At 34.7% G+C, this 12471-nt stretch overlaps 1 protein-coding gene across 2 annotated transcripts in view; it reads left to right on the top strand.

Annotated features, from left to right (window-relative positions):
* Positions 1-6290, top strand: part of LOC143248617 (ephrin-B1-like) — a 358684-nt gene extending 352394 nt beyond the window's left edge. For both annotated transcript variants that reach the window (XM_076497117.1, XM_076497118.1), the window contains exons 5-6: positions 1971-2204; positions 5284-6290. In XM_076497117.1, the coding sequence (XP_076353232.1) occupies positions 1971-2204; positions 5284-5423 (374 nt within the window). In that variant the 3' untranslated portion in view covers positions 5424-6290. The remainder of the gene's footprint in view (positions 1-1970; positions 2205-5283) is intronic.
* Positions 6291-12471: the final 6181 nt, after the last annotated feature.

The raw sequence follows: 12471 nt of genomic DNA, 5'->3' as shown, positions 1-12471 counted from the left end.
TGCCCCCTTGTCTTGCCATTCTGTCTTGGCCGGGTGATAAGGGTGCTCAACTCATAATCTGAGGGTCTCAAGTTTGAATCCTTGTCTCACGAAACATGATTGTTCTTTCAGCTGTGGGGGCTATTCATTGGTAAGAGAGTAGTCCAAGAATCAGTGATGATGACCATGTCTTTTTCCTCAAATATTACACTGCTAAATTAGAGACACCTAGCACAGATAGCCCTCAAGTAGCTTTGTGCAAAATTCAAATCAAATTTTCCATTCTGACCATTGAATTATATTATCTTAAACACCTCAGTAAGATCCCTACCAAATCTTACTTTTTTCAAGAGAAAACAGCTTGAGATATTTTAATCTCTCCTCATATGACAACCACTCCATCCAAGGTACCATTCTAGTAACTCTCCTTTGGACCCTTTTTAACAATTTGGTGTATTTAGTAAGGTAAGAAGCCCAAGACTGAACAAAATATTCCAAATGTAGCCTAACCAGTGACCTGTCCAATGAAATTATAACTTCTTTAGACTTGTATTCAATATTTCTCTAGATAAAACCTAAAATTCTGTTTGTTCTACTACTAGTAAGAGCATGCAGCTCAAATGGCCAAAGAGACTATCAGCTATCATTCCAAGTTCCTGTCTTTCATTACCATCTAAATTATACTTAAATGGAATTATGGTTACCCACATGCATTGAGTTTATTATAATTAAAACCCATCTAACATTTATTCATCCAACTCACCAAATAAACCAAATCCTTCACCTCACAGCCAGCAACATCAAAAATTAATACCATCAGCAACTGTGAATAACTTACTGGTTATTTCTTCATCTATGTCATCGACGTAAATTAAAAGCAGCGAATGTCCTGACATTGATCCTGATATATCCCACAATTGGGTGAACTTTCAGAATTATCCAATATCAGTAAAGAGACAAAATTCATCCTATATAAAGTATTAGTGAATGAAATACATACAACAAATATATGGTCAGTGAGGCTATATACATTTAAGGTTGTTTGTTTGTTTTTTAATTTCGCGCATAGCGACTCGAGGGCTATCTGCGCTAGCCGTCCCTAACTTAACAGTGTAAGATTAGAGGGAAGGCAGGTAGTCATCACCACCCACCGCCAACTCTTGGGCTACTCTTTTACCAAAGAATAGTGGGATTGACTGTCACATTATATCGTCCCCGTGGCTGAAAGGGCAAGCATGTTTGGTGTGATGGGGATGCGAACCCGATATATTTAAGTAAATCCTCCGTGTCAGTTCTTGACGCTTTTTAAGGTGTGTTTTCAATTATTTTGTTTCTTGGGTTATGCTTCTTAAACTATAAAAACATAAAATTAAACACAGTCAATATTTATTCAAAACTATTATGTATACGCAGATGAAAAGAAACGTTGCATCTTTTGAACGAGAAAGGTTATTAAGTTGTAGCTGCTTATAATCTCAATGAGAGCTTCATGTGAATCTGTTCATCTTTGTAATTGCACTATTAAACATACGCGTTGATCATTAAACTCCTATCAAACGGTATAAAAGCATACGTAAGCTTTATCAGGTGTAGCGTTTAATCTTTTCCCTCTGATAAAGCACGACAGCATCTTTTAGCATCACGATTATAAGTTACAAACATCCTGAAATATGATTAGGATTATGCCCGAAAACACCGCCATCAATTAGGGTACCCAACTGAGCTTTGTTAATGTTGGTCTGTGTAGAATCATCAGAACTTAAGGATAAAGTAAAGAAACACCTTCTGTCAACATTAGCTTGAATTTCTCTTCATAATTATTGTTTAGAACATTTTTGTGGCTAAGATGATGTCATTTCTTATATGAACTCCGAATGCCGTGTTTTCCTTCATATTAAATTCATATATCTGAAGATCAAGGCCACAGAACTATTTAGTAAGAGTCAGAGTTAGGGTTAGATTCTAAATATATTTTGATTTCTTCACTACAGAGGAAATAACTACTGCCACCAGTTCGACTGTGGCAAGTGCAACATTTCCCGCCCGTAAGCCTTTGGTTACACCTTCTACCACCACCACGACCACCACTGTGCAGCCAACATCTACCGATGCTGACGTGCTATTTGGATGGTTTAATCCACGTTTCCCTTCCAAGCCACCAACAATCAAGACGTATGCAGTGCCATCTCACGAAGATAAGAAAAAAATAATCCCCAAGAAAAACGGTAAGATAACGAAACGACCCAGCTCGTTTCGGTTTCCTTATATTCATTTATTCTGATTGTTACGCTGTTTACGTGTTTGATTGGTTGATCTAGAAATTTATGTAAATTCCATATTAATTAGTATCATGAACGCTTGCTTCAGAACAAGTGTAGTGAAAAGTCTATTTATAAAAACAATTTTTAAAAATGTCTATATTATTAACAGAAGCTGTTGAGATTGAAATTATATATTCATTTGTATAATACAGTCTTGGTCAAAATGTTTGCAAACTGCATTTTTATTGATGTTATTGTCTTCATTGTGGAGTACGTATGGAGTAAATGTCCAAGTAGTCAGAGAAGGTGGCACATGATTGGACAAAAAGTACGAGTTGTTGTTATTGTCTGTAGAAGTTGTTTTGAGTATTCTTCCGTTAAAATACATATACATCTGTTCTGTATAAAGAGGCTTAATTTTGGTTATAATCTTTTTCGAAATATTTCAAAGATTTGTTCAAATAATTTCTTTGTACTTAGTGTAGAGACATGCTTCGTCACTTATCAGCAGTTATGGGGCGTCATCTTGTTCGACTGTCCAGATGCGATAAGAAGCAAAATGGACATTGTCCAAACAATAGAGTGCTTCTGATGGACTGTATCCAGGATCCTGAAACGTTATCTGACTACAGGAAACGTTGTTCCAGAAAGTCTACTGATAGACGCCGAAAAGGTACCATCCGAAATGATCGTGTTTTGACCCCGAAAAGCTACCATCCGAAATGATCGTGTTTCGACCCCGAAAAGCTACCATCCGAAATGATCGTGTTTTGACCCCGAAAAGCTACCATCCGAAATGATCATGTTTCGACCAGATTAATATGTCTTACAACAGGAATAGCATGAACATATTCATTGCAGGATATTCAGAAGAACACTGAATAAAAGACAGACCAAACAAGGTTATTTTATAAGGAGGGTTATCTGTAACTCGATATTAACCAGGATTCACCATGTGACTTCGGTAAACAATCTGTGAACATACAGTTAGGACGCCGTTGACATGTTATCCTTTAAAATAAGTCCTGTTTCCAGCTTGTTAAACCTGATGGTATGATTCATGTCCTTTGTTTGCCCAGAGAATAGAAGAAGGGAGACTATATTTCCTAAAGAGAGCACACAGGAGGTGGTGCAGTAAATGTTTGGGTAGCTATTCATCATGGAGGAAAAACTGGTCTTCATATCGCACAAAGAAACATCAATGGCACCTGCTACAGGCAACACATGGAAATAATATTTCTGCCATATGATAAGGCTAGGTTTGGAAATATCTTTTTTAAAGTACGTTTATTATACAAAGCTACCTCGACCAGGAGGACATTAAAAGATTGTCATGGCCAGTAGTGTCTCCAGATTGAAATCCCATTGAGAACTGAACCAGAAAATTTCTAACTACGACCCTAAATCAGATACTTTAGCTGAATTGCAGTGTTTTCTAATGATAAATTTGGATGAAATCATGGTGTATTACATCAATAACCTTATCGACAGCATGCCACGTCATCTTGAGGAAGTTATTAGAGTACGAGAAAGATCAGCCAAGTATTGAATGTTTAATATAAACTAATATAAAGTTACAGACGCTTTTTATAATAATATATTTTGTTATTATATATGCCTTGGAAAGGTTTTGTTGTGATAGATGAAATGTTGAATTACACATCTTACAAAATTATTTTCTGTTCTAATAAATAGTTAATGATGTCTATAGAACCTGTCTCATTATACAAGTTACATATGTAGATATTTAATATAACATGTTTTCTCAATTTGGCAACACTAAGTATAATTGTATTCTATCTTAGTAATAATGATTGTGTTTTCCTACAAAATATGGAAACATTTTGGCCAGGATTGTATTTAATATTCGTCATTTAACAAAGAAACATCACTGATATATAATATGTAATAATTGTCACCTGGCACACACACACACACAGAGAAATATAGAATTTAGTTTAAATTTTTAGTTTTTGAAATAATAAACCAAATTAAGATTTGCAGTTCAGCACATCATGTCTTGCAAATTAGTACAGCGTATTGGAAGACGAAATAAACCAGGAATGTAAACGATAGTAAATGCCACAGTTAACTCTTGTTATTGGAAAGTTCGTTTTGGAAACAATAAAAATAGAAGTCCCACAGTGGTGTATCTGATACCTGTGGTAGGCAGATCACAGATGGTCCATTGCGTAGCTCTGTGTTTTACAAATAAACAAATCATCAGCACACAGATAAACTAAAAAGTCAATACTGCATGGTACCCATGCAATGTCAACGACCGACTTGATCACCGTCATGCAGGAACCAAACAGAAGACACATTATAATTTTTACGAAGAATGGTACAGTACCACCCGCATATCGGTAAGCAGAGCGTAGCTCTGTGTTTTACAAATAAACAAATCATCAGCACACAGATAAACTAAAAAGTCAATACTGCATGGTACCCATGCAATGTCATTGATCACCGTCATGCAGGAACCAAACAGAAGACACATTATAATTTTTACGAAGAATGGTACAGTACCACCCGCATATCGGTAAGCAGAGAAATACATCATATAGAAGCAGAATCATCATTTCACATTACTTTCCTTCTGAATGGCCACTTTGTTCACCAGACCTTACACCAGAAGATTTCTGGCTGGGAAGTACCTGAACTCAAAAGTGGACCGTGCGAAGTCTCGTGCTATTCCAGAACTCACGAATGTATTTGTCCGGGAAGTGACCGACTTAATACGGAAGATGCGTGTTGTTGCTGTAATATCACACGGATACAACGCATTCTATACCTTTTGGACCGTTGATAACATCAAGTCATATTGGTGCCCTTGGTAACAACATGGGTTAACTGTGGCATCTGTAACATACTCTCGCCATGACACTCACACTCAGCATTTCTGGTCATGAGATATGGCACACTGAACTGCAAAACTTCCGTTATAATCACCTCATATTTACATCCACAAACTTAAATTTCAAAACCAATTGATTAACATAAAATAACAAATCCGATTTTAATCTTTTATATTTTATTCCAGAAAACAAAGACAAGCAGTCGAAAGAGACACGAGCTAAAAACGAAGAATTGGTCAACAACGCAGCGCCCGACTTCCAGAGAATTCGCGTGCCAGTGGTGTCGCTAGTGTCGCTACTCATTGTAATTTTTCAGACGAGATGAACTAAGCCGATTAAGAAGTACTATAATCAGACTTTTTAACCTTTTGCCGTGTACAGCTGTACCATAGTGCCCTGTAATATAGGTGTTTAAAAAAAAAGAAAACAGAGGCTCCGACCGAGAAGCCAATGGACATCTGGTCAGTGGACAAGTCGTTTTTGTGTGCGTGTTTTTTTTTTAAGGAACATGTTTTTCTCCTTGTTTGACTATTAAAATCTAAACGTAAACTTATCAATTCGGTGTGCTATTCGAACTGAACATACTCGCTAGTTAACAATGATTAGGGTTCACCAGGTGGCGTTGCGAGCTTTTGGAAAATAAATTTTCTTGAAAAACAAAAAACGTCATATAAAGAAAGTCAATTTACACTCGCAACATTTTCCAGTCGATCTAATGTGGTAACGTACAATGAGCTGGGATAAGACCTTGTGCTGATAAAAAGAAATACAAGAACACAAATAAAAACGTCTTTTAAAATGTTTGTTCTTTCAGGCCACTGTTCAAAATTAATTATAATATTTGTTTTAATTTGCAGCCTTCAAGAATTAATGTTTCTCTTTTTTTTAAAAAAAATCAGTTAATTTCTTCTCCAGCTATGTAGAGTCACGTGACTTCTTTCGAGTAAGATTCATTGTTCAGCAAACCCAGTACGTGTTATTGATATAGTATTATTATAGACTCAAAATTATTAACAAATTTATGTTTCGTTTTTACCTATAAATGTGACTGATTATAAACGTTAAAATAAGTCAAATAGGCATTTTCTAATCTCACTGGTGTACAGTCACGTGACTCGTGTCGTGTAAGACTTGGTGCCTAGCAAACTCTGTATGTATTGTTAGTAAAACATTATTAAAGACTTGGATTGCTGTTTATTTTGTTACTTTAGAAAAAAAAACGAAAAGTTGTTATCCACTGAATATTCTTTAACCTATTCATCTAACTTATTCGTTTGATAACATACGGTAATTACTTGTAATGGTAATGCAGTAAAACTGTAACGCAGATCAGATATTACAGCAATTACCAGTAGAATGTTCCTCTTGCTTAACGGTACGTTGACTAGTTCTGCAATATAAGACAGATTATATGGTATTTTGACCAGCCATATAACTTAGGACATTACATAGTGCATTGTCCAATCATATGGTTTTCGACAATGCGTGCGATTGAAATGTAGTCCAATTAATAAAAACTCCTAACACTTAACGCGATATCTGCTGCTCCGTCTCACTAATTTCATTTGTACTCGGTTTGTTGTTCTCATAATCCCAGTTTTATGTGGATTCTGTCGAACGATATTACAACAGTCTGTTGCCTGCGACAATGGTAGTCATGGAAACAAAATTAACACTGAGTTTAAACATCGCATTCTGTTTCACGCAACAATGGTAGTCATGGAAACAAAGAATTGAGTGGAACAATATTAGCACTTAGTTTAAACATCGCATTCTGTTTCACGCAACAATTGTAGTCATGGAAACAAAAACATCGAATTGAGTGAAACAATATTAGCACTTAGTTTAAACATCGCATTCTGTTTCACGCAACAATGGTAGTCATGGAAACAAAGAATTGAGTGGAACAATATTAGCACTTAGTTTAAACATCGCATTCTGTTTCACGCAACAATTGTAGTCATGGAAACAAAGAATTGAGTGAAACAATATTAGCACTTAGTTTAAACATCGCATTCTGTTTCACGCAACAATGGTAGTCATGGAAACAAAGAATTGAGTGAAACAATATTAGCACTTAGTTTAAACATCGCATTCTGTTTCACGCAACAATGGTAGTCATGGAAACAAAGAATTGAGTGGAACAATATTAACACTGAGTTTATCGCAGTATGTATATCGCATTCTGTTTCACGCAACAACATGTAGTCATGGAGACAACAATGGTAGTTTTCACTGAGTTTATCGGTAATGTGGGAGACAAAATAAAATAAAATACTTTGTTTAGGGGGAAAAGCCCGAAGTGATTCTATTAAATGTCTGTATACGTCCGAAGTACAGAGTTACATGTTAATTAATAGTCAATTTCTTATGATATATGAGTTTTATGGTAGTCAACATGACGGGAACCCAGAGGCTTATTTAAACAGAAGGTCAGTTTCTCCTTATAAACTATTGTGCCAAATAGAAACTTGTGCACAGTGCCTTAGGAGTACAGTGACCTTAGTCCAATCACATGAAAACCACCAGCAGTATTTGATATTCACGTCTTTTAGAATAAACGTGTCCTAACAGATCCTTCTAATAATTTTGGTAACCTAGATAAATTGACAGTTGCGATTAATTGTGTTTTTTTATTTCAAATTTATTTTCAATACGTCGTAAGAGAAGGTGTTTCGTCATTAAGGCTTGTTAGTTTTTTATTACAAGTCAGTCTAAGAGCGCATGTTTAAAACAGTGAATGTTCTTTACTTTAAAATATATCCCAGAAAATATTTTAGATAAATTTCATGGATATTTTTAAGTTAAAATAAAATTCAGCGAACACTTTTTTATTTTTTAAATAAATTTCATAGACTTTTTTATTTTAAAATAAATTCCAATGGATATTTTTTGTATTAGAATCGATAGTACTTAAGTGACTACTGAGTTGCGCAGTATCGACCTGTTAAATACGAGGCCCAGCTAGACTTTGTAAAGATTTGGTTTTCAATGAAAGAACAATACGAAGAAAGATTTTTTTTCCATGTTAAGATATAAATTACAATAGTCAGTGAAAATATCAGAGATAGAATGTATGAAGTAAAACAAGTTTCATTTTTATAAGTTGGTATATAATTCGATTGCTTTTTTTTTTAAATTACTCGTCTTGAAAGATATTTGTTTGTAACTTTATCAAGTACAGGCGTAAGGTATTCTCAGTATTGGTAATTTTTTTTGTCTTTTAGTTTCAATATGTAAAAAAATATAATTATTTAAGAGCTGGTAATAACCTGGTTAAAGTTTTAGTTAAGAAAGCACGCCATTTAAAACGTTGCTGTTTCTTGTGTGATCTGTTTTAAAGATATCTGTTAACACTCTTTAGGCTAAATTTGTTTCTCTGTTTTAGAGCAGAGCTTACACTGGACTATCTTCTGTGTCTACTGTGGGAAATCGAACCTCGGATTTTAGCGTTGTAAGTCCGTAAACTTACTGCTGTCCCAACGATGGTTATTTAGCTCAGTGGGTGACATTGAAATTAGGGTTTAGGCCTAGCAGTTCTCGAGTAAAGACAGTAACTGCATATTCGGCGTGCGCTTCGTAATCTGAGGGTCGCGGGTTCGCGCCAAACATGCTCGCCCTCCCAGCCGTTGGGGCGTTATAATGTGACGGTCAATCCAACTATTCGTTGGTAAAAGAGTAGCCCAAGAGTTGGCGATGGGTGGTGATGACTAGCTGCCTTTCCCTCTAGTCTTACACTGCTAAATTAGGGACGGCTAGCACAGATAGCCCTCGAATAGCTTTGTGCGAAATTTAAAAAACAAAACAAAAATAACAACCATCAGCCCACTGTCTCTGTATATCATCTGAAGGTATCTTTATTATATACAAATAAAAACAAAATTTAGAAAACCAATGGGCAAGTACAAGGAAATACTGGGCTATTTTTCGTGTTGATAGAAGTAAACCACATTTTTCTTTGGTTTCGCTGCCCTCTTTGTGTTTAAATGTTGTTGTGGCTGAAGTTATTGACTTGCCAAAGGGTATTGAATTGGGCCCGACTAAATGCATGGAATACTTTTTCTGCCGGGTTTTAAAATTCACTTCAATATTAAATTGCTTGTAACTTGGAGTGTGTAGCTGACGTTAGTGTATCTTTGTGGTTTTAAAGTATGTAACTTGAATTGATATCATGAAAATGACGGGTTATATCAATACTACGCCATACTTCAGAAGTAATTGGAACAAGAAATTAATGTTACTGTTGTGTTAACAGTACAAGGAATTGGAAAAAGGAATTAATGTTACTGTTAACACCGTACTGTACGAGGAACTGGAAAAAGGAATTAATATTACTGTTAACACCGTACTGTACGAGGAATTGGAAAAAGGAATTAGTATTACTGTTAACACCGTACTCTACGAGGAATTGAAAAAAAGGAATGAATGTTACTGTTAACACCGTACTGTACGAGGAATTGGAAAAAGGAATTAGTATTACTATTAACACCGTACTGTACGAGGAACTGGAAAAAGGAATTAATGTTACTATTAACACCGTACTGTACGAGGAATTGGGACAAAGAATTAATATTACTGTTAACACCGTACTGTGCGAGAAATTGGAACAAGGAAGAATCATGTCGCAATACATTTGTGGAAATTATTTATTACCTTATGGAAGATTTATATGTATAAGTGATGTGGTTCTGACATAGCTTGTGATTGAAGATGTTTTACCTTGTTATTTACATGCTCAATGAATAGTGTTTGAATTTCATACTAAAATACAAGGGCTTACTTCCTTTATATGTTCCTTCGAAAACCTAGCTTGTTAGCTTGTTTCTGATTGGTCCACAGAAAACCTAGCTTGTTAGCTTGTTTCTGATTGGTCCACAGAAAACCTAGCTTGTTAGCTTGTTTCTGATTGGTCCACACTGTCTATCATACTTTTTGTTTTTCAGTGAACTTCCAAAGGTTATTACTAAATAAATGTTTTTTTGCTGAACATAGAACTTACCAGAAACTGCCCACGAATGTAAAACGTAAGAAATCTTTCTGTGGATGTGATATTTATAAGTGTACGTTTTGATTAACCACAGCAATTACACCGTATTGCTATTGTTTTCACCTGGATTATTCTATAGTATCAACATATTACTGTTGTGTTAAAAAAAATCGATTTTTGTACGTTTTCTGTAGCATGAAATAAAGCTTAATGTTTTTGGCGCATATTGATGTGTTTAATGTTTAGTTCTATATTTCAGTAGCCTCGAGTACGTAACATGACAAAACAAATTCCTAAATCTCGTTCTTTCATAACATGTGGACAAGAAGTGAGATTAAGCTAAACAGTAAGAGATAATTAAAGTCCAGTAACATCAAATAATCTTCGACAAAGTTTCGTAGTAACACTGAGTCTTACTGATAAATAAACACATTAGTTTATTACTGTGTTAAGAGGCACGGAAATGTATTTCGTTGATGTACTGGAAAGAATTGCAAGCACTTATTTCAATGGTGCACGATATCCCTATTGATACTGATATTTGAAAAGAAACCATCTCTGCAGTCAGTACTGTCATATTAAACGATAAATGTCCACATTCTTTTTGGACAGAACTTCATGTGTGGAGAGTATAAATAAGCCGACATACAAATCATATAATTTTATCCCACATGACATAATAATTGTAGTTTGCACACACACACACCAATATCACAGTGAAACTGAAAATCTCGTGCACTACAGTGGAGGGAGAAATGAGACAAATATGTTACATAAACAAATATCAAAATAATCTAAAGAAGTTAATCTCAACAGTTTCTATATTTGAATTAAAATCGTACGATTTTTACTTTTTCCTCTATTATGAAGAAATAGGGTTTATATAAAAAGCAAATTGATATTACATATACAAAGGTAAATGCGGGTTTATAATATAACATCATTCTATTTTAACACTATGTTTTGCTCTTAAAGTTATAACAATAGGTTGGAAATAAATTACCAATTATCATTTGAACAATAGTAACTTTGTTCTTAATAACAAGCAAAATATAAACAATGATATTCAATCTATTCTTACTACATATCTTGATAATGGTAAAAAAATATTCGTATTTTGGTTTGGATTTATATGTAAGCTTAAGACCTTCATAGAGAGTAAACAGAAAACATTTCTTTTAAAACAGCTATGAACTAAATTGGCTTTTCAGATTCGTATTAACGTACACAAAGCCAATCAAAACAACAAACGAAATTCATATTTTTTTTTTAAATTTGAGTCATCATAGGATACAAGAGGATTTAAAGACAGAAACCGTAAACTTACATGGAAATAGGCACTTACATTTAGATTTTTTAATTTTTTTGTTTTGTTTTAAGACTCTCTAAAGGGTAATTAAGAGGCTCTGAAGGTTCTCAGAATGTTGTACAAAGACCCCTCTCCAGTGGCATGGCGGTATGTCTGCAGACTCACAATTCTGGAAACCGTATTTCGATATCCGTGGTGGGCAGAGCACAGACAGCCCATAATACAGCTTTGTGCTTAACTACAAACAACAGTTCTTGTACAAATATTTACCTGAACTTTAACAAAATGCCGGAAACAGTATTTAAGAAAACGTATGAAAGCTATATATATATATGCTGGGTGTTTCCCACAAGTAATGTTTTGCTTTCTATACAGAAGCAGAACATCTAACTGCAACGCCCCCTACAATCCCGTATCCGTTTACACTTTTGTCACTGAGACACGTACCCGGCAGCGGTCATTTGTAAACTCTCTCCTTGTTAACCTAAAGATGATTTAAGAAGGTCGAAACATTGTTCTCTGTTTTATTTTGGTAAAACTGTTCATACCAATACCAGCCGTTATGAAACATAGAACATTGAACAACTTAACCCAACATAAACTTTTGGGATTACTGGTGAATTTGGATTAAGAGCTATCATGCGAAATTGGAGATTGTGGTTGTAATTTGGGGCTTTAATACAGAAGTGTAGAAATACCCATAAACTTATTTTAACAATTAAAACTAACAGATAATTTGTCTGTTTTCCAAGTGTCTTCAGAACACTTCTGTTAAATTGTGTGTATATTTTTGTGTATTTATTTCAGGGAGAAGAAGAATTATACAGATAATATCAGATACTTTGAATTTTGAAAACGTTTGTTAATTAATGACAGCCCCTTTAAGATCTATTTTTGTTCGTTTTTTGAAAACGTTTGTTAATTAATGACGGTCACTTTAAGATATATTCACCTCTTGAACTGAGAAAGTTTGGCACAATAAATTTTGTTTATTAATATATATACGTATATCGTAATCACGAATAATCGAACGAACTTAACTGATAGCGTAAAGAAACTGTGATCATTAGGGTTAAC

Source organism: Tachypleus tridentatus, chromosome 4 (genome assembly GCF_004210375.1).
Source record: "Tachypleus tridentatus isolate NWPU-2018 chromosome 4, ASM421037v1, whole genome shotgun sequence".
Classification (NCBI taxonomy): Eukaryota; Metazoa; Arthropoda; class Merostomata; order Xiphosura; family Limulidae; genus Tachypleus; species Tachypleus tridentatus.
This window is presented reverse-complemented; position numbering and strand designations above follow the sequence as displayed.